The 23,710-nt window shown below is 36.4% G+C and overlaps 1 protein-coding gene across 1 annotated transcript in view; it reads right to left on the bottom strand.

The window, feature by feature from the left end:
- Positions 1-4,503: 4,503 nt before the first annotated feature.
- Positions 4,504-23,710, bottom strand: part of GTF3C4 (general transcription factor IIIC subunit 4) — a 34,113-nt gene continuing 14,906 nt past the window's right edge. Inside the window, exons 2-5 of the mRNA XM_007475200.3 lie at positions 19,754-21,577; positions 16,402-16,532; positions 14,581-14,669; positions 4,504-12,399 (exon numbers count right to left, since the gene is read on the bottom strand). Coding sequence (XP_007475262.3) covers positions 12,335-12,399; positions 14,581-14,669; positions 16,402-16,532; positions 19,754-21,577 — 2,109 coding nt within the window. The 3' untranslated portion in view covers positions 4,504-12,334. The remainder of the gene's footprint in view (positions 12,400-14,580; positions 14,670-16,401; positions 16,533-19,753; positions 21,578-23,710) is intronic.

Below are 23,710 nucleotides of genomic sequence, written 5' to 3'. Positions count from 1 at the left end.
GCTTCAGCTCTTTAACTGTGTATCTGTTTCCAAGAGTATCTCTTATAGCTTCTGACCAGTGACCTCCCTTTTATCATCCCCTTCTCATTTCTCTTATTCTCTTCTCTTTCTAATTCCCTTTGGGTAAGATAGATTTCTACCAAATGATGTGTGTGTGTGTGTGTGTGTGTGTGTGTGTGTGTGTGTGTGTGTATTCTTCCCTCTTTAAATCAATTACAAAAAGAGTGAAATTCAAGCATTGCTGACACTCCCATTTTCCCCTCCACTATAAAAGTTCTTATGGGCCTCTTTAATGTGAAAAAAATTTCCCCATTCTACCTTCCTCATCATGCATCCCTTTCCCTCAACATATCTAACTTTTCAGAGATCATTCCAACATAATTCACTCATATTTGTGCCCTCTGTCTATGTAGACTTCTCCTAACTTCCTTAATAATGAGTTACATATATTATATTCCCATATAGGAATGTAAACAGTTTAACTTTATTGAATCCCTTATTATTTATCTTTCATTTTTACCATTTTAGCTTCTCCTGAGTCTTGTGTTTGAATGTCTTTTTTTTTTGAGCTACCCAGCTGCCCCCCTTCTTAATATGACTTTTAAAAATTATGTTTATTTAATTAATTTAGAATATTTCCCCATTGCTTCATAATTAATCATAATTTTCTTATATTCCTCTCATTCTTTTCCCAATTTTTTAAACTGTTTGTTAACTTTCTTGAACCTTCCAGTACTTGTTTAGCTTAGGTCCAATTAGCATTTTTCTTTGATGCTTTGCTTGTAACTATCTCCACATTATTATCTTCTGAGTTTATACCTTGGTCTCCCCTACCACCATGGTCAATTTTTTTTTGGGGGGGGGCTTGGGGTTTTTTTTCAGCCTATTTCTTGTTAAACTTTATGTTAAAATTGAGTTCTGCTCACCTGTGTGTAAGGAGGCACTGTCCCAAACTTTAGGCTTTCTCATTTTTCTGTTTTCAGAGCTAGTTCTGGAGATCTGCAAGTTTTTGGTGCTTATAGGGTGGTGTGATCCCAGGAGTGGGCAATGCTCTTTTAGTCTGTGCTCTGGTCCTTGCTCCCCTACAGTGTTAGTGATCCTTTTGACCATGGAACTATGGCCAGGTTCCCTGCTCTCCTGTAGCCACAAGTGCTAGTGTTCCTCTCCACCCTTGAATTATTCATGGGCAGTAGTTGCTGTTCAGCACTAGCTGCACCCAGTACCAACAAAGGGGTCCCTATAATCTGTTGTCAATCCCCTTATCAACTCTGGGCTGCTAGCCTGTGAGAAGATTGGATTTAGCTCTCCCTGATTATAACAATGAAGGTACTTAGCTCTTCCTTTATTGGGAAAATTGAATTATAATCCCCAGTCTATTTTTAGATTTTAATCCCCAAAAAGTGTTAACTCAGTATTTGAAGTAGATATATCCATTTTAATCTACAAAAAAGTAACTAACCACTAAAGGTGCCTAACTACTAAAGGTGCGAACTAATTACAAAAGGTGTGATATAACCAAAAAAGGTATAATCTAACCAAAAGAGGTGTGAACATCCATTTCATATATTGAGTGGGCAGTCCTGGAGAGGGTGTCACTGTGATTGGTAGATGTGAAATTTAGGGGAGGTAACACAAGAGAAAAAGATCCTTAAATAGAGGAAATAGAGGCACACAAGATACAGATCAAAGAACTCTGACTCAGAGTTGGACTGGAGGATCAGTCTCTCAAGCTTGAAGTGAAGAAGAGTCACTCAGAGGAGAGACTAGAAGACAGACACAGGCTTAGCCATGGAACTCAACCCTGGAGGAACTTGTGCAGGAGACCTCACTCTGCTTTCTTTTTAGACAGTCACCATGGTGAGTGAAAAGCTGACTTAGTTTCCCTCCCTTTCTGGAGGTGTGAACCTCTGAGAAAGGCCCATCGTCTTGAGACTCCTTTCCTTGATTAGGGCTTTAAAATTTCTACCTGGATCTAAGAAAGTCAGAGCTCTCTCTCCCTCTTTCCCTTTTTCTCACTTCCTTAATATCTTCCCTCTGTTGTAAATAAACTACCATAAATTCCATTTACTTGAATAATTTATTTTGGGATTTAGAAATTAAATCCCTGGTGACCACCAATTTAATATATTCAGAGTCCAACCACAATTAAATTTAACACCTGTGCTGGGCCAACTCCTATCCCAATTTTACAGACCTTTCCTGCTGAACTCCTAAGTTGTCTTAGGTTAGAAAAATGTCTCATTCTGACCTTTTGTTGGCTCTACCACTCCACAATTTGATTTGAGGAGTTATTTTAAAGTTGTTTGGAGAATAGTGGGAGAGTTCAGTTGGGTGATTGCCTCTAATCTTCCATCTTAGCCCCACATCCACAATAAAGTTTTTAAATCACTGAAATGCAAATGAGCAATTTGAATTTTCATTCCCATCCAAATTCATGGACCCCCTGAATTTTATGCTATCAGTGGATTCCAGATTAAGAACTCTTGACCTAGAGAATGCATCCAGGCCATTAGACCATATGGTGTAGTGGAATTAGACCTAGGTTTGAATCCCAAATTTGACACTATATGATTGGGGCCCTATCTTTTAACCTCACTAAGCCTCATCTTACTCATCTGCAGAATGCTTGTATGATCTGCCTCATAAAGTATTTGTGATGAAAGCACTGTAGATGTGAATTATTATAGGGCATTTGGGGAGTCACTGCTACCCAGAATATTAAGCCTCCATTTAATTGGGTTATCTATTTGTGATTACAAACTGGTTAAATGTAGTTTATGATTACTAAGGCATATTAGGTTTTGTAACCTATGCCCTAACATTTTGAGATTAATATCACAGAGAACCATAGCCTTTGGTGCCACTGTATAACAATTAGTTCTAGGCTGCATGAGCCATGATCTGATAACTAGAGAGCCATTTCTCAATTTCAGGTAAAAGGGCTAGTGGGTAACATGCATTTCTCTGGCCTGCCTCATGCTATCCTTTCTTCCCATTTTCTTCATTTCTTCTTAGGACTTTTGCTTGTTTTTAACTTAAAAATAAAAAATGGTGGTGGTGGGAATTGCTACCCACCACTTACTGTCCCTCATCCTCCAGGGACAAGGTAGCATCTCATTTACTGTGTGTGATGAGATGGACGCCGGCAATTGGCAGGTGTACTTTCTCTTTTGACTGCTTAAGAGAGACATTCAGAGCTAAACTTTTCCTTCTTTTTCTTTCAAAATTGTCTTTTGCCAGTGATTAAACACAGGAGGGAGTCCAGGCTGTTGAAATCTATGGAAAGTGACATGTCCCACTGAGCCACATGTAGCTCTATCCAGTGCTGGAGATTTTTATCCAGAGCTTATAAATTACCATTACCTTTAAGTTTATTTAAAAATATTTATACATATATATGAATATGTAATATTTCACCTTTATCATTTTAACTTTTTCAGCCCACTTCATGCCAACCAAATAGTATGATCTTTTCTTATTTTCTTTTAAGTATGTAGATATCCAGCTGAATGTAATTAGGCTAATATCAACATGCTCTTGGCCTGTGTACTGCCATTTTACATGAACATTCAGTAGACTTTATTTTTATCTGAATTTTATAGGCAGAAGTTTTTCAGTTATTTCAAGCTCCCTGTTTATTTTGACAATAATTATTTATTTCATGTCTAGAGATTTATTTGTAACACAACTTTGCTCTTCTGAAGAGCTCCTCAAGTGGAAGGGCAGGATCTGTAGACCAATCTCATCACATATTCCTGTTTTCTTCTACCCCTTACTTGATAGAGAGAGACAGAGAGAAAGAGAGGGACGTACACAGAAGGAGGGCAATCAAATTAGAGAAAGAAGCTGAAAAGGGTTCAGAGTGCTAGCTACTGTGACAGACTATGCTGTTCCTTCCTTGAAAAACGATGAATTCAGAGATAGATTCCTGCCTTGATAAAAAATGAAACTGGCTTAAATAAAATGGTTTGCACACATCTACAAGATCTGATGACAGAGGCAGTCAGTTTCTATATGTTAGAAAAGTAAATTATTTGCAGAAATTCTGGGTGAAACAATGCCTTCTCCATGGCCAATGGTGCTTCTCTACAAACATGTACCCATGTCCTATAGTGTCCTTACAAATAATACAAAGTACCCCTTAAAAGGGCCATAGGTGGTCTTCTGAGTGCAACTTTATCACCACGGAAATGATTTTAGCATCTAGTGGTCATGGCAAGATTCAAATGTTCTTTTTAAATTCTTCCTAACTTCCTGAGACAGGAAATCCAGGATATTGATGAATTTAAGTTAAACTTAAGGAAGTTGATGGTGGTTCCCTAATAGATGTACCTCTTTATTTTCCCTTGCTGTCTCTTTCCCTCTCCAACATGTTTTAGGACTGGCAATGATACTCATGGTTATTGTTTAGCCACTCTCATGGCACTAAAGGTTAGGTAGGTTAAAAGCATCAGCACCCCAAGACACATGAATCCCATAAAAACACATACAAAATACAAAGAATTTGGTTATTTATTTATTTTGAATAAAAAAGAGGGCAGGATAACAATACTACTGGCTCTGTATACAAAACACAACATGAGAGATTGCATCACGTTTACAAAACTGCCATTATGTACAGCACCAAATATTCACAGCAACTTTGACTCCAATACCAGAATCATATAGGAAATGGAAGCGAATCCAAGATGGAAAAATGAACACATCAAATAGCCCTATAATCAGCCTGGCAAAGAAACGCCTGAATATCTAAGGCATAAGATATGAAAGTTTTATTATCCTTTGCTTGGGTTGTAATGAACAAAATTAAGTTCTGATTCTCTTGTGGGGCCTGCTTTAAGGAAAACAACAAAAAGTGCCGTGTGTATTTATTTCCTCCACAATCTCCCCAACTTCAAACTCTGCCTAAGAAAACTCCACTCTAAGCATTAAACAGCCCAGGACGCTCATGTATCATGGCATTTTTTCAGGAATGAATATAGCCCAATCTACATCTTTATCAAATGTCAGGCTCTGCCATTTGAAATGTGAGGTTTTTAGTCCTCTTCCAGTCATAGTGTTGAAAGCACTGAAACAAAGTGAACTATGCTTTATCTTAACGGTAACACAACTCATTCATTCATTCAACAAATATTTAATGAATGCCTACTACGTGCAAGGCACTTTGTTAAGTGCTTAGGGGATTAAAAAAAATGAAGGGGTTCCCTATCCTCAAGGATTTTACAATCTAGTAATCCACATTATTTACATATATTCATACAATTAAAAGACTAAAGCAGCTCTGAGTTTTTTTTATGGATAAAGGATATTCTAAATGTTAGGTGATAATATTCTTAGTAAAGGATTATACATTTTTTTATCAATAATAAAGTCTAGGAAGTGTCATTCTTCTTTTCCCCAGATCCTATTACTCAGAAAAATAATATTTAAACTCAACCCTAAGGATGCAGAAACTTTTTCTTTCTACACCCCTAAGATTTCTGATGAACTTTCCATCTGCTTGAAAATCAGTGTAAAAATATTGATAGATTCTTTGCACAATTCAAAGCTGAGTACATGGTTGAAGATTAGTTGAATACAGGTTGATTTCAATGAAAAATCCACTATATAGCTCTATATACAAATAGCCCAGTTTTTCTAAATTGTCTTATCTTCAAGGATTTGGTATCTTCCTTTCTTACATGTGAAAGAACATTTGTGCCAAACACTAAAGTCGAACAATTCTGGGAACATTCTTCATGATTCCAAATAAGGTTTATGGGACCAAAGGATCTTAGAGGTTGTTTAGTACAACCGGCTTGTTTTACAGATTAGGAAATAAATTTATAGAGGGGAAACTGCTTTCGTGGGATTACCCAGTCAGAAGCAGAGCTGAGATTTGAACAAAGGTCTTCCAGTGTCAAATCCAGTGACTGAAGGCATTTTGGGGGTGTTGAACTCTTTATCTGGCACTATTTATAAGCACCTTATAAATCAATATAAAAAACATTCACCAGTTCCACTTTCCCTTTACTAATTAATGTACCACCCACCCCCAGCTCCCACCTATACTCTGGAGCACACACACAGCAAATCTTTATTAAGATGGGTAAGGTATGAAACTGCAGAGCTTCAGCTATAGTTAGCTGCTCTGTTAAGGTGCAAACTCTAGAACATTTTTACTTTAGAAAGTTTGGAATGGGAATGGTAGGATTCAAACACAGTTAAATGAGCTATTTTGTCTCTTAAAATCAACCTATGATTCAAACTTGGTCTCAAAACTTAATTCTCAACCCAACTAGCTCTTGCTTTGTTTTTGACAAACTTGCCACCAAATCTTAAATGGAAGCCAGCAGCATGCTCCTATCTCAGTTGTTTAGAGCTGGCCCACTGCTTCCTTTTCTTTAAAATGAAGGGGCCATTGAACAAAATGACCTCTAAGGTTTCTCACTACTCTAACTTTTAAAAATGCATTTCTCTTCTAGCACTAAAATTATATTAATACCGTACATCTATATAACGCTTCATAATTTCACAGCCTTTATATAGTTTATTGATTTGATCTTTATTTTCACAACAAACCTGGGAGGTGAACAGATAGGAACATCTCCATTTACAAAGAAACTGGGACACTGAAAATCTGAGTGGGTTCATGAAGCAACTGACTGATCTCTCCTTTCTCCCAACTCTGCCCAAATAATATGATGAGCTCTCAGCCCTCAGGAAGTTACCACAAAAACTTGTAATTGAAGGCTCATACTTGATATTTTTTACACTGTCAGAAAATTAAATGAAAGGCTCTTTCCTGAAAGGCAAGAATTGTCCCAATGCATCACCAAAGTCAGCAGGCCTTCCTCTGGACTAAAATGTCAAAGTATCCCTGAATACTTGATGAAAACCCAAGACAAAAAAAACCAAAAACCTGAATTTAAAACAGAAAGCAAGTAATAGCACTCTTCTTATAAAAAGGATTGATCACAGGACTCTTTTACATGTCCGATTCCCTTACAAAACTTAAATTTTTTTTATTTATAAAAATTAAATTTACACAAAACTTTCCAAGAACATGTTATTTTAAGGCATGGCAAAATGAACAGAAAGTTGGACCTGGGTTGAATTCTATCTCAGGAACTCTATGTGACCCTAGACAAGTCACTTAATCTCTGATCCTCAATTTCCTCATCTATAAAATGGGGATAATAGCACTTATGTCACAAAGCTATTTTGGGAATCAAATGAGATTATGTATTTAAAGAGCTTTGCAAACCTTAAAGCTCCATATAAATAATAGCTATTATGTAAGAAAAAAATAGAGATGGCTGCCAGAGGGTCATAATGGGCCCAAACTGTTGTCTCTGCATATGTTCCCCCCCAAAAAAGAGTGAATACTTCAAAGAATCTTTAGTCTTCCTCAGAATGGAGACACTTTATAGTTTTTCATCTCCTTCTAATATATGTAGAACACCAAACTCTATCCTCAAGTAGTAGTGTTACGTACTTTCTAAGGGCATTCACAATTCACAAATTATGGGGGGAGTGAGGAGAGGGAAGAGAAGCAGATGGAAACTGTAATGCCATCAGTCTTGAAGTGATTCACAATGACCTAAAAAATACTGTTCAGCTTCATGACAGAGGCCAGTTCTGCCTCATGAAAGTTTGGAGTATACTGATATTCTAAATGTGCAACTACTATCTAATAGTGAATGGATTCAATTAATTTCTGTTAGGTCATTTAGCTGTACTATATATCTTAATCCAGTATCCTCTTAGAGGATATGATTAGATTCTTGGGATATTCGGCAAGGCTCAACAAGGAAAGCAGGGCACTAAGATACATCTATGCTGATTTAAGGAAGCCATGCAAGCACTGAGAGGTGCTGGTGCCTTTAAAAATTCAAAGCGGGCCAGTTGTAAAAAGTAAATTTAATTGGTTATTTGTATAGTTTAGGCTCTGAAGCCATGGTGGAAAGGGAAGGACCACACTCTTTTTGAAGGTGGGAGGTACAATCCAAGATTAGTTTCAAGATGTGACCTAAGTTGTAGTTGTTAACATGGAAGATATCCCTTGAAAACTGTGCAGTAATTCTTTGTTGTCATAAAGTGATGGGGAAGAAGAAAAATCAGCATGTCCTATCTTGAGGTATAACCCAGTTGCATAATTCATCAAGTACTCTGACAAGAAAATTAGAAGCTTCATGGGCTCATATTTTTATAGATGGAAGGGCCTTTGGAAGTTATCTAATCCAATCCCATCCTTTTATAGATGAAGAAACTGAAGCCCAGAGAGGTATCTATCTGAGATCACATGGGCACGAAGGGACAGAGACATTGTTAGAATCCAGATCACTGCTTCCAAGTCCAGAGCTCTTGCCACTGCAGCCCTACCCATGCTTGTTTCAGATTCCAGTTTCACCCCAATACTTGGCTTTTAGTTAAGGTGAGCTAATTTTGGGGAAACATCTTCCTTGCCAATTCAGTTGACATCCCTCTAGCTTTCCTAAGATGTCCTCTTATATTCTTCCTGGCCTTCATTAGCTATGAACTCTCTAGAGGCTCCTGTTCTTATGATTCATCACCTCAATTTTATTTATCCCACCATGGGCTATTCTAACCAACTTTGTCCCTATGCCTTACACTTTAGATGTATGTATCCTTTAGAATCCTCCATTCTCTTTCATGTGTGTTATTTTATTCTAACAAAGGCAACTTCATTTTTTCCAACTCTGTCCCAGGCATCACTGACCATCTAAAGGAACTCTATGTCGGTTATCCCTGCACAAAATCTTCATTTAGGGATTGATAATAAACCACTACATATCTTCTATTTTCATTCTGTCTTTAGCTTCTTCTCCTTTGTTATAATAGGAGAGGCTCAATCTAAATCCATAATCATTTTCTAAAGGAAAAGCTACTGAATTATAGTTTTTAAAAGGGGGGAGGGCTTTTATGATATGATTTAATTTTTGAAATTCTCCTTTTGCAATATGAAAACATTTAAAAAAATTTTTAAATTTGTTTAGCTAGCTTTGAATGAATCGTGTGTTACATTGACCTCACAACCAAAAAAATAAGGACTTCTTTGGAAGGGGGATCAATAGCAGTCAAGATGGAAGTGGCTTCTTTGGAAATCAATAAGTGCTGCTAGTTCATCTGAGGAGGAATTAATCATCAATTCATCAGATAGTACCATTGCTACAATCTGAGCAGATGTTCTACAAATCCATCATTTCAGTTTAGGTCTCTTAACAAGCACTAGCAAGTGTCATCCTCCCTATAGTCTTATCTGAAGCTATTACAGTTATAATAGAATACAATTTAATATTTAATCATTATCCCTTTACATTGTTTTAACATAATTAACCCGTTAAGTTTGCTAATATATCCAACCCACATGCTACAACATTAACATTCTGATAAACTACTTAGGGGGAGAGGAAGAAAATGTCACATTCAACCACTAGCATCGTCAATGGTTCTAATAATTTCTGACAATGAAAAATAATTGGTAGTTTTGGCAGATATAATAGTAGGTAGAGCTTGCTTGAAGTCTGAATGGTGGACACATGAGGATTTCAGAATGAATATCAAGCATAACAAGCTATCAATTACTTATCTAGGATAATAGGGACAAATTAACCCCAGGCAGAGAAAATGTGATACATACGTGGATATCAGACTCCCAAAATGCAACAGTGTTTCAACTGAAAGGTCTAGTTTTGTGTCATCTTTGCTAGTGCACTTTAAATGCAAAGCGGCAGATATCACCTCCAGTACCTTCTTCGGTGCTGAAATACAATTATTAGACAGTCATATTTGAGCCCAGTTCTCACACAACCACATAGAAGAGGTTTGTTTTATGAACTAAGATTCTGTAAACTTCTCCCATTCTCTGTAAACAATTTGACATATATGATCAATATTCAAGATCAACATTTGGAATCACCCAGATGTTCATTTTCAGAGGTTTCACTGATTTTAGAATTTGAAAGCAACCCCACAAAGACATGGCAGCCATGCCAGTTTGTCTCTTCTGCATACTGTGGGAGTAATCTGACCCTCAGAAGATAACATATTTAGTAGCATGGGACTGTTACGATGCTAAGTGAGGGTGGACTATTCATTCAAACCTTTTTCTTTCATTCCTACAATTCAACATTCACTTGGGAGAAGCTTACCAGATGAGGCAAGATTCTCATTAGATAAAGCTCCATTAAAGAACAATTATATGGCTATGATCTAGTCACATATGTTGGTCAATTTGTTTGAGGTATCTCCAACCTACTCACAATATCTTCCTAAGAGACACACACAAAGGAATTCAAGACCCTTTTTAAATTGGTTTCTTGTTCTCAAAAAAATATATAGTTCATTAAATACCATGATGGTAAGAGATATTTTAAATAAAAATTGAATGTCGAAATTTTAAATGGCACTTAATAATATAAGAACTGGCCACTTACTAATAAACTGTCCCAAAGACTCGAGGGATTTCTGGCCATAGCCTATCTCAATTCCCTTAATAACATGATTCTTACAATAGTAAAGTTAAAAAAAATACTGTAGACACAACTTCAGCCACACTATTATTTTTCAAAGTTAGTATTTTTAAAGAACTTTGCTGCTACCCAATTTTCTCTTTGGTGAGTCACCACATTGTTTGGGATCCTGAAGTCTTGATAAGCATTATTCTTAGAACTGCTCCCAATGTGACAGAGACAAGGAGAAGAGTTCAGCGAGCACAAGATCAAGGCCAGGAATCAAAATCAAAATCTTGTTTGCTGGGCAGAAGTATATCATGGGGATCTTTTTGCCTCTGGAGATATCACCTTGGATGCTTCAAGTTCTCTGACACAAATTAGCCAAGATGGTTATAGAACATTAGTCTGTAGTGCTTTATAGCTAGAAACAATTTTATAGGACTAAATCTAATTACCAAAATTAGACAGTCTACCATGGATCAAACTGTAAGAAGAAAAAATGGTATTTACAATGGAAACAGCTAACAATATTGCCAACAGCATCTGACTGAAGAAATAAATGTTTACTGTTCCCATCCATCTTTCCACACAAGTATGAGCCACCACAAGATAACTGGATTATAGACTAAGTCCAGAGCCAGTGATTAGATTCACATCTCCAAGCCTATTACAATTCCATAATGCTTATTTCTAGTTTTAACAAGGGCAAGTTATCTTATTTCCCTGTTTTATAGAAGAATATAGAAATTTTGCATCTGGTACAAGTTACCTTGCTCTGTTCTATTAAGACAGAATATACCTAAGTGCAACCCAGACAAGGGTTCCCATTTCTTAGTTGCCTTGCCTTTTTTAAGGAATTCTCTATGACGGTCTTTATACACCCCTCCCCTGGATTCTAAAAGTTTGCTTAGAAATGCACATAATTAAAATACTAAAAATAATGGTAGCATAATAGTGGTTTTCTTTCCTTTCTTCAAAAGAAAACAAAAAGCCTAGAATATAAGTAATTAAATACATTTTCTTCAAAACCAGAACAGATGAAAGAGAGAATTCTGAATACTTGGAATCTTTATATATTTTAAAGAGTTGGCTAATGTGATCTGATTATATGGAAGGAATAGATAATTGAAAAATATTACATATGAGTATTAACCAGTAATAGCCCCATCCAACTGATCCTCATTTAGCACAACAAAACCAATTTTAGTCTTTTGGTCTCAACAGTATTATCACAAAAGGCAAAGGATGATGTTTTGTTTATTTTAAGAGGAAACATGAACTTAAGGCTAGTTTCTGTTTCCTTTGAAGGGGCTACAATAGGCATGCAGGCCACTTGCTTGGAAAAAAATAAAAACTGTACACAGTTTGGGCTACTTTAACATGATGATATGCTGGGTGCTAGGACTTATAGAAAACCAATCACTGGAAGACAGAGGTCCTCTCCAGATCCAGAAGATTATTCTAGCCGAAGAAAAGGGGCCAGGTTGACTTGGCCAAAAAGAAGTTTCCCAAGCTGGTCAGAAGAAGCCATATGGCTTCCAAAAATGTTGGGAGATGGTTATTGTCCAGGCTGTTTTCCATCGAAAGACACATGCCAAATAAGAGTGCCCATTAGGTAAGAGGGACTTTAGTGACCTCAGAAACGCTTCAGCAAATCATCATCCAGAAATAAAAAAGAAGATGCACCTCCACTTCTAGACATAAGAGAGAACTGAGCCTCTTAAGATATGAGTTTCCAATGTCCTATTTATAGGAATAAGGACAACATCTCTCCTCTTATACAGGCAAAATTAACTTCTGTGCTTTTTTCCCCTTCCAGGCAAAGAAAGTTTTCTATAGCAGAATCATTGCCTTCTCGATCTTCCCACGACTGTCATTTAGAAAACGGGGGAGTCGCAGAATGGACAAGGGCCTTGCAATAACCTCTTTATCCAGTCAGGATCTGTGAAAAGGAAAATAAGGGGTATCAAACTTGGATTTTATAATTACCATAGCAAAATACAGGAAAGAAAGAAAGAAACAAAGGAAGAAAGGAGAGTCTGAAGCATTGGCACCAATCATTTATGTGATCTTGGACAGGTCACTTCTCTTCTCAAATCCTTTAACCCATCATTCACGTTCTTCCCAACCAGCAGGATTTTCCACTTACTTTATAAATGGTTCTGAATAAATGATTCGTTTTTTATTCAGTTCTTCTAACTCCATAATCATTCTCAAAAAGGTTTTGAATCCTTCACTGTGGTCAGTGTTAAAAAAATACTCAGTTCAACAAAGTCCTATTTCTTAAATGTAAAATTTAGATCAGTTCACTTCAAAGCAGGGAAGGAGATTATGATGACTTGTGTTTCTACTTTTGCTAAAGAAGACTCCAAAAGTTGGGTATAATAGTAGGAATCTGGGGATGATTAATAAAGACTATTAACAAAGTCAGTGGTTTATATCTGTTATCCATCTGGGCTAGTTAAAAAGTCCTCTGTTCTTTTGTCACAAACTGCACCCCAACACTGGCAAAGCATTTAATGAATATGTGCTAAATGGAACCACCCGTCAATCAAAAGACTGTGCATCTACTACTACTGCATCTCGCTCCATATATCAAAAAAATCTCAAATGCATACATGACTTTAGACATAAATAGTAACACTTTCAGCAATTTTATAAAATAAGGAAGAAAATACTTTTCAAATCAACGACTAGGGAAAGACTTCAGGTCTAAACAAGCAATAGAGGTCACAGAAGATAACACAGATCATTTTGATCATATAAAATTGAAGTTTTTTGCTCCCCTCCCTTCCAGATCCTAATTTCTCTGATTGAATGATGTGCAGCTTCGGACTAAACAAAACTGGAAGAAGAAACTGATGTTCTTGTCTTCAACAGTGGCTCTGGCATGTACAAAGCTGGCTTTGCTGGGGATGACTCTCCTTAGGCTATCACGCTGAGAATGGGGCAGGAGTTTTGAGGTCCAGAGCAAAATGGGTTTGGAACGGATTTAAATTTATAAGACTAAGAGTTACTTTCCAATTGATCAAAGAATAGGCAATTTTCAAAAGAAGAAACTCAAGTTATTGACAACCACATAAAAAATGTTCCAAATTACGGCATATGAATGTAGCAGAATATTATTGTACCATAAAGAATGATGAAATGGACAGTTTCAAAGGAAAACCAGAAGATCCCCATGAACAGATGCAGAGTGAAGTGAGATTTGGAGAGCAATTTTATACATGGCCAGCATTATTACAGAGAAAAACAACTTTGAAAGATTTAGAATTCTAATCAATGAAATGATGAGCTAAGAGTCCTGAGGAATGATGATGAAACACGTCACTCACCTCCTGCTAGAGCAGTGATGGGCTTAAAATGTGGACAAGACAAATTTTTCTACATAATCAATACGGGAACTTATTTTGCTGGACTATGTATGGTTGTCATGAAAAATTTGTTAATTTTTTTCAAAAAAATTGCTCAAATGGGAGAGACAATGGGCAGAAGAAATAACAAATACTTTTAAAAACATTAAAAACCCCTGAAATTACTATTTTAAAATATTGTATTCTCTTCCTACATAAATGGGAGCAACTAGACATAATAGGATATAGTATTTATCAAGGAGGAGAATGAGAAAAAGAGTAAGGATGGATTAGCACAAATTCATAACTGCTGGAAAAACAATTCAAAATGACTATCCTACTGAAGAGTGGTAGTTACCATCTTTGTATACAAAGAACATCATTAAGGATTTCATTTGAATTTTTCTTCTTAAATTAATGAAATACAATGGTTTACACACACAGACACACAATCCAACTCCTAACTCTTTTGTGTTTTAAAGCGAATCCACTGTCTATGGATATAGCATCACTCACCATAGTTTGCTACAGAGGTGTTTGATTCACATATTAAATGTTATATATACTTACCCACAGCATTCTCCAGTTACTGTTTTTTAATTAGAGCCGTGGCTACACAATAACAATGTAGAGAGTAGAACACTCCTGCTTTCAATCTCTGCCTGCATAATAGAAAATGATTCTGAGCCTGACCTTAGTTGTTATACTGACAATTGGGCATTTTGCCAGCATTCTTAATCCCATCCTTCCAAGCCAGGGAAGACACTCACCTTCTGGAGTTGGATGCCGTGCAATGCTGTCATGAAGCAAACACCTTCTGTATATCAAACTCTGGCAGGACTGGTAGGTTAAAAAGCACCTGAAAGAAGACACTATATTGTCAGGAGAGAAAGTTTGTTAGATTTAAACCAATAAATTCTTAGAGCAGAATAGTATTTGGTTGAAGGTTCACCATGGGCAGCTAATTATTTTGAAAAAATATGAACCACGGTGAAAGAATAAAAATGATCACAAGCTCAAAGAAGCATCTAGACATCCATATCAATAAAAAAATACTTGACTTGACCTCATCTGATTGGCATATAAAAAGGAAAAAGCTTCTGTACAGGGGGAATGAGATTAATGGGGTAGAGGTTTTTGGAGGGCTATGCTCAGGCAACAGCAGTAGAAAGAAATGATGATGAAGAGGGGTAACTATGGATGGATGGAAGCTCTCTTCACTGCAGATTCCAACATTAATTCTAAGGTATCACTGCTAAGTCTGGAAGGAATTCAAAATCTGTATAGATGACTGGACCATAGAATCCTTTGACTCTTTTTAAAAAGTTTATATAGTGTAAAAGATGCATATTCTAGACATGATTGAATTTGTGATTTTAATAGTCAAGATCTCCTTTTGAAGATGTTTATAAGCTAGGGACAGGGAGAGGGAGAAGGAAAGAAGAGGGGAAGAAATGTGAAGTGCAATATAGATCCATTTAAATAACAAAACACACATAAAAGACATAACATACAGAAGATCCATTGATTCTAGGTGAAGAAAGATTGGATACAATGGGATGGTGCAGTGTAATAGGTCATTCCAGATCATCCAGAGAATATTTCCCAGAAAAAAAGGAGGGAAACTGTTCTAATAGTGAATAAAGGATTGGAGGGAGAAGAATTAAAAGTAAAACACAAATGCCCAGTACTAATATTTAGAAATTACATTTTGCCTCACCTTTTTAATCACTATTTGCTCAAAATGTGAAATTCACAAAAAGTTTAATTTTCTATCAAACAACTTATGAAAAATGATAAACTCAAAGTCATTTAGAGCAAGTCAGTTACAAATAAAAATAATCTTTTTTTTTTTAGTTTAATTTTCTGTATTAGATTCTATTGAAGTGTCCTGTGAAGGATCTGATCCCTACACTTTCCACAGCAGTTTGCAAAAGAAGCCAGTCACTAATGTTACACAGGGGATAACCTCAACTCAATAACTCTAGTCATTGTCTACAGAAACAGCCATACAATGTTACATCTCCTCTACTCTCTTATAAAACACAGGGAGAGGTAACCCTCTTATTAAGAAGACAAACAAAAATAATCTTAAACAAATAAGAAAACTATGTATGAATTTGAAATTTCTATTTTAAATTGTTTCTTCCTTAACGAATAGATGAAAAAGTCAATGCTAAATTCTACCGTAATTATAGCCTCTCCCCCACATAAACCTATAAACAACATACTCCTTTAGTGGGCAATACATGAATATATCAATGGCTGATGTTTTGCTCTGGCCAGTACAAAAGGAGAACAATCAATCAATCAATCAACATTTTATTTATTTATGCAAATCCTTATCTTTTGTCTTAGTAATTCTAAGACAGAAGAGGTAAGTGATAAGGGCTAGGCAATAGAGGTTAAGTGACTTGCATGGGGTCACACAGGAAATGTCTGAGGACAGACTTGAACCTAGTTTCTGGTGTTCTATCCATTGGGCTACCTAGATGTCCTTCAATAAACATTTATTAGGGACCTAGTATGTGCCAAGCACTGTCCTAAACACTGGCTTAGCACAAAGGCAGAGTTGACTTAAAGCCACTTACCGAAGCCAAATGTGCCCATTGGAGCAAACTGCTTGCTTACGGTCTGTGAAAGGCAAAATTTCTTTACACAAGCTGCAGTGCTCAGGGAAAGTCTGTTTGTTCATCTTCTTTGAGATGTGCCCGATGAGCACCTAAAAAGACAGCAGAGGCAGCATTAGAGGTGAATGGGGCATTACTGTAAGAGGAATGCCTCAGAAGGAAAAACCTCATTAAAATGAAGAAAAAAAAATTAATTCCAATGTGATAAAAGAGGTGGACAGACTTACAATTCTCGACTGGTTAGCCATAGTACCAAAGAAGCAAGAAGTTGCACTTCTGATCACACTTAAGTAAACTGAATGAAACAAATCACTCATGGTAGTGCATTACTAACACAGATTGAATTCACCAAGGCAAACATATCATCCTCCTTTTAAAATATTTTTTTTTTGGAACGAGGACCTGAGAAGCTTTTGTTACAGTTTTTGAAAAATGTAACACAATCATTGTTTTTTGAAGTTGAACAAGGAGAATCATCCCTTTTATGTGCAAAATGTATTGTTAGAAAGTATAGCTCATTTTCCCATGAAAAATTAGCTAAATGCCTATTCCTAAGAGGAGGCTAGAGCCTTAGAGTTGGATGTCAGTCCTGTTAAACAACAATCAAGAGTCTAAAATTTTAACTTTACCTTGCAATAACTTATCAGAACATTCAAGGAAGAGATGCCATTTTAGGTCAGATCAATAGTAAATACAGCTTAGGATTCTGTTGGTAAAAAGATTTCAAGGGATGAGCTGTAGGACCAAGCTGTCCTTCCCTAATATCAGTGTTAAAGATATATGACCTAGTAAACACTCTTTTGAGTCTATGTGTACGTATTATATAAAAATATTATATAATATATACATATATTTTAACTTCTACTACCTATTCAAGCAATGAGTTCTATGAGTTTATTATTCATTGTTTAAAGTGGACCTTTCATTTATCTTAAACTTGCCTCACGGAGCTAGAAAAGGCATCCCTTGTCTTATAGTTTATAAACTTGATTAAAATGTCCGGGTTGACTTTTATCCACATGCTATTCATAATGTTACAAATTTCAATGACATTTCCTCTCAGTGTGAAGTATCCCACTCCTTCTAGCTTATTCTCATAGTATGATCCCTGTTCATCCTATCACTCTACAGTCTCTTGAGGTGCAGCAACCAGAACTGCATTATATTCCACTAGAGTTTTAGTACAAGGGGAAATTCAAAGTTTGGAGAATAGGAATCAGAAATGGAAAGACATGTTTAGAGGCCACCTAATTTAATGAACTCATTTCATGGATAAGGAACCTGAGACTAAGTGATTTGCCCAAGGTTTTAGAATTTTCTGTTTTGTTTTGAAATATCTTTCTTGGACATGCAGCAGTATTTTGTTGGCACTTTTAAATTACAGCAACATTAGACCAAATCACCAGGAATAACCCAGACTAATTTCTAAGTTATCTATCTATCTATCTATCTATCTATCTATCTATCTATCTATCTATCTATCTGTAGTTGGGATTTTTAAAAAATTATTAAATATACTTCTACACATTAAATTCTATGAAACAAAGAAAGATGCATGTTTTACAGAAACTTCTCACTTTTGTAATGGCTTTGTGGGGGCTGCCACAACCATGCCCCCCCCCCCCAATTAAAATGCTTCAAAATATCAACAAATAACAATTGACCTTGAACATATGTACCACTAGTAGCTTTTCTAAAGTACCTTTATATGAATTATTTAATTCATGTGACATTCCTGTAATGTAGGCACAATAGGTGCTATTACCTCCATTTTAAGAGGAATAGATTGAGATTAAGGAAGGTTATAAGTGAAGAGATGACAAACAGTAAATTATTTGGGAGAGTGAAGTCTCTTAACTCTAGAGCTATACCACACTAATATGAACATAATGGCAGAATATAAAATTTCAGCCTAAAAAGGGTATTAAATTAGTAAATATAAAATACTTTAAATTCTAGGGAGAAAAAGGACTTTATTACACTTTTTTTTAACTCTTGTCCAGTAATTTCAGTTGTGTCTAACTCTGTGATCCCATTTGGAGTTTTCTTGGCAAAGATAATGGAATGGTTTGCCATTTCCTTCTATTGCTCATTTTATAGATGAGGCGACTGAGGCAAACAGGGTTAAGTGGTTTGCGTAGGGTCACACAGCTAGTAAGTCAGATTTGAACTCAGGAAGAGGAATCTTCCTAACTCTGGGTCCTACTCTAGTAACTGAGCCACTTAGCTCCCTTTAGTTGTTGGTCAAGCAACAACAGTAACAAAACATAAGCCAAACATGTGAAAATACCTACAATACTTTACATTTTAATCTAATGGTGACTAAAGTAATTGTTGGGTTCTATAAAATAACTGCACTGAGTATTTCTTAGTAGTGACATGGTAAAATTAAATATTTAAAACAACCTTTGAAAAGACACTTAAGACAGACTAATGAATGTCTTAAAAAGCATTCTGAATTATACTTAAGCAATAACTCAAGTCAAGAGATTACAACCCCCCCCCCCCCCCCCCTGGAAAGAAGCAGCAACAAATCAGCTGTTACTAAATACCACTCCTATACTACATGAGGGGTAACAATGTTTGAACTTGATCCTCCCAATTTATACTGAAGAAAGACCTTAAATAATGACAGCAAGTCACTTGGGCAGAAAGCAATAGACATCGGGGCTTTGAATATTATCTTTTTTCTACCTTAGGTTCCTCATCTGTAAAATAGGAATAATTATAGTACTAATCCTATCATGGTTGTTGTGGATACAAAAATAGGATATTTGTAAAGTGCTTTGCAACCTTTAAATGTCATATAAATTCTACTTATTTAGTATTATTACTGTCTTTTGAAAAAAAGAATATAGGTAACACTTCCTATATATTTTGCATGTCCTGATCCCTAAATTAGGAAAAGCTGTACTCCCAAATCTATTAAGAAACAAAACAAAATATAGCAACTAACATTTGGAAATGAGAAGGGTAAAACAGGGAAGAGAAAGACAAAATAACTTTTTTAAACCTCTGTAAGAACTACCCCATAACACATACCCTGCCAAATGCAGCTTCCTTGCATCTATACATTTATCTAGAAAAGCATTATACTGACACTAGATTCCTTATTTCAAGAATCTATTTTACATCCATCCATAGTCTTGTGCATTCATTTTTCTACTACAATGTAAAGAACTTAAAAAGAATGTTTTGTGAACTAATAAAGCAAAAGATGAGCTTTAAGAATCCCATTATGGACATGTCTTTCCCATGGAGGGAAATAAAGTCTATTCAAATAATGTCAGTCCTGTCATCAGTTATCACCTACCCGAGCTGTTCTGTCATCATAGCCTTCATCAGACATTAAGAAGTCACAGAGTCCTCTAGTGGGGATGCCAGTGTTCTCTGTGATCCATGTGTGGAGGTATACTTCTCCCAAAACCCTCTTCATATGTTCCCTAGTTAAATGCATTTCAACAGCTTCAATTCTTCCTTGGATTTCAAGGAGTTTTTCTTCCATTGGCTCACGGCCTGCATCTCCAGACTGGATGGGTGAACTGTCAGCTAGATCTTCAGCATCTCTTTCTTTGTTCCTCTCATGGCCACCTGGCTTACCTATTTGTTTGAAAGAAGTTCCTTCTTCCTGGTGTTCCTCCTCAGTATGGCCCAGCCCAAGAGAATCGGATATTAAGATTTTGTTGTCCTCGTGGGTGGGCTTCCATAAGACTTCTGAGGGGGTTTTCTGCATTGACTGGTATAAAATTCGCAAAAGGAAAAGTTTAAAACGCCAAAAGTAAGTCGATCCAGAACTTTCAATCTTTTTGTCCAAGGCTTCTTGTAAAAACTGAGGGATATGTTTGTCTTTCAAAATTTTCCAGCGTACCAGATCTAATAAGTCCACTTGCTTAAAGAGGTTTTGAACTGAAGATTCCAGAAGTTGAGCTGCTGCCTCTTCAAATGTTTTGAGAGTTACAAATTGAACCTGATAGTTTTTGTTAACAGGGTGGAGACCATTGATCATACCCTCAGTTGTAATGACTGCCAGGTATGCACCACAGGGGCTTACTGATATCCCATGAGTCCTCACTGAGCCAAATACTTCTGATAGTTTAATCAGCTGGTGCTCAAACTTTAATGCAACATCTGTAAAAATGGGTATCAACTGCCTGACCTTTCCATCACTTGAGCATGTGTATACTGTACCATTTTGTTTGTCTGCAGTCATGGAAACAATTGGTAGTGTGTGAAGTCCTGTGACATGCGAATTATGGACATTCAGACCTGCTTTGGATATCAGAAGAAGACACCAAAATACATAGGATCCCCTAGCAGCCACCACTAAGCTACAACTACATTTCTGGTAAGGATGATAAAGAGGAATACATTTAATACTGTGTACTGGCAACTGGTCCATTTCTTTCCATAAAATAACTGGTTGTCTTAATGTGAAGTAGCCCTTAACTGCTTTGAGGTTAACAGGAAGAATTTTAACAGGCCCAAATGCACTACCCACAATAAGCCCACTCATCTTTCTATTGTTGTGTTCGTATTCCCACCAAAACAAAACACTAGGAGAGGTAATCCCAGATTCAATGGTGTTGCATGAAGAAATGGATTCCTTGCCAATAAATGGGAGCTGGAACTGCCACACTGCAATGTTTCCATTTTCAAAAAGGACTGCCAGGAGAACACTACCAACATCATGGCATTCATTATTGTGCTTGACCTGTTGGGTGGTGCAAATGCCTGACCACTCCATCCGTACTGGTGTCTGCATACTGTGCCTCCTCTGAAACTCAGCAAAGTCTCCCAGGTCTCCTTCAGGGGCTTCATTTTTGGTGAGCTTATAGCTGGTCTCATAAAGACGCTCTCCATAGATCTCAGTTAAATCAACCAGCTGTACCCACTGTAGTCTGTTGAGGTTAGCCTGGATGGTCAAGCGATTGTCCATGGTTAATGCTGACAACAGGCATCTCCCATTAGCATCACAGCCCATTGGGGACCAGCTGGTATACTTGAATCCTCTCATTGGGGGCAAAGATTTTCCTTCAGGATTGAACACTCTATCTAACATGAAGCTTTGACTGACTGTGGGGTCCTTAGAGGTGGCAAATTTCTCCTTACATTCAGCAACTTCCTTTTTTGAACCAACCTGAAAAAAAAAAGAGACAATTTAAAAAACCAAACATAATTTCCTTAGATTAATACATACATATATAGTATCATTTAGTGTGAATCAAGTGTCATATTAAGATTAGCTATAAGTAAATGCCTCCAATATCACTTCTACTATTTTTGTGGTAAACTAAGTACTTAAAAGAAAAGGGTACTTCTTTAAATTCTGACAAAAGTTAAAAAACAACTGAAAATCAAAATGAGCATATAATAAAACATTTCCCTCCTGTAATCAGAGTGACAGGAGACAGGTCATTGTATATAATACCAGATGAAATCAATGAACGAGACATTTTTGTTTAATTGTTACTCTTTGTCACATCTCTTAGGATCACTCTGTGAGAGCAGAGTGGTGCCCACCCCCTATGACTATAATGTTAAGACTAAATGCACCATTAAAAAAAGTGTTCTTACATTCTCTAAGGGTCAACTAAAATTACTTACCCTGGACTGGCTATTATTATTATTTTTAAAGGAACAATAAATGCTATTAATAACTTGGCCTCCCCCTTTATCTCAAAGAGGAAAAACCACATGGTTAAATGATCCTCAGTTCCATAAAATAAAAATGTTAAATACTAATACTAACACAGCAGTCAGCTAGCCCTCACACAAAACCATAAGTGCGTTAAAAGTTAAGTGTCAGATGTTTTACATTCCCTTGGGGAACAAAAACCTTCCTATGATATACCTGACAGGGTGGTAGTGTGGTGGTAACATAATGACAAGGCACAGAATGACAACTTTTCAATGGCAAGTATTGTTTGTGGTTAAATGTCTAAGTTTCTTAATGGGAACTTCATAAATTATTCTCAGAACTTCAATGACTTAATTTGATTTTTTTATGGCCCTCTCATAGGTGACCTCTAACTTTAGTTAGTTGGGTCTTTAAGTGTATATCCTACAAATTCTTGCTGTTCCCCAAAATGGAGAATCTCTCACTCTCTTTGTCTAGCTAGTTCCTACCACTCTTGGGAGACTCAGTTCATATCTGCCTCTGTACAAAGCCTTCCCTGACCATTCCAACCCTGAACCATCTCTCTATCTTCTGAACTTATAATTCTTATTATATTATTCACTTTACACTTAATAAAACCTGCCCTGTGACAAGGAACTCTCTGATGGACTTGGATCTGTACCAAAGATGGAAAAGAGAGATACAGAACAAGTATGGTATAGTGGAATGGGCTCTGATCTCTTCAATGCTTGGTTTCCTCAACTAGAAAATGAGAGAATGTATCTCTATGGCTCAGTTTGCTCTAAATCCTATGACTATAAAGTAGTAGCACAAACTTGCTAAGATTCATGTCGAGGAAGGCCGAAATATGCTGAATTTTGTGGAAAATGGTGAGGACAATAAAAAGCTCTTTAATCTACAGCTGAGGCAAGAAAAAGAATAAGAATTAAGGGACAGGTCCATTGCTTATGAGTGGGTAGGCAATGTAAACAGATGCATTCAAGTCCCAATTTTGCTTTCATCTTTTTCATCAAGGAAAATTCTTTTAATTGAAAAAGGTAGAACAAATACAGTTTATATGAAATTGAAGCCCACAATATATGAGAAGACAAAGTACCTAAGAACTTTAAATCAATTAATATCTCCAGGCACAGAGGATTTATATTATAGAAAAAACATGAGTGTAATAACAGAACCACTGTTAATAAAGTTTTTATAAACCAGAGACTAGGGAAGGCTCAATAAGGCTGAGGATATTTTCACAATATCCCCAATTTTTAAAAAAGGAAAGAGAAAGATTCTGGACATTTTTGCTCAGGCAAGCTCCATGTTTTACCCTGGTAACATTCTAAAATAGAAAATAAAACAAATGGATTCTAAACACTTAGAAAAGTGTGCAGTGATCATAGAAAAACAGACCTTGACAAACAAATCTACTTTCCTTCATTGATAGAGTTACTGTCCTGGTAGAGCAGAAGAATGTTGTCATAGAATGATGTGATTTCAAAAAAGACTAATGAGTTCAGACTTTAAGTAAACTGTTTGAAAGATGGAAAGAACACTACGGAACAAGGATGGGGGAGTGGAAAGAGTGAAGTCAGAGAACTTTGGTTTGAATCTCAGTTCTATTATTTTCTATATGTGTAACCTCAA

The sequence above is a fragment of the Monodelphis domestica genome, chromosome 1 (genome assembly GCF_027887165.1).
Source record: "Monodelphis domestica isolate mMonDom1 chromosome 1, mMonDom1.pri, whole genome shotgun sequence".
In the NCBI taxonomy this organism is placed as follows: Eukaryota; Metazoa; Chordata; class Mammalia; order Didelphimorphia; family Didelphidae; genus Monodelphis; species Monodelphis domestica.
This window is presented reverse-complemented; position numbering and strand designations above follow the sequence as displayed.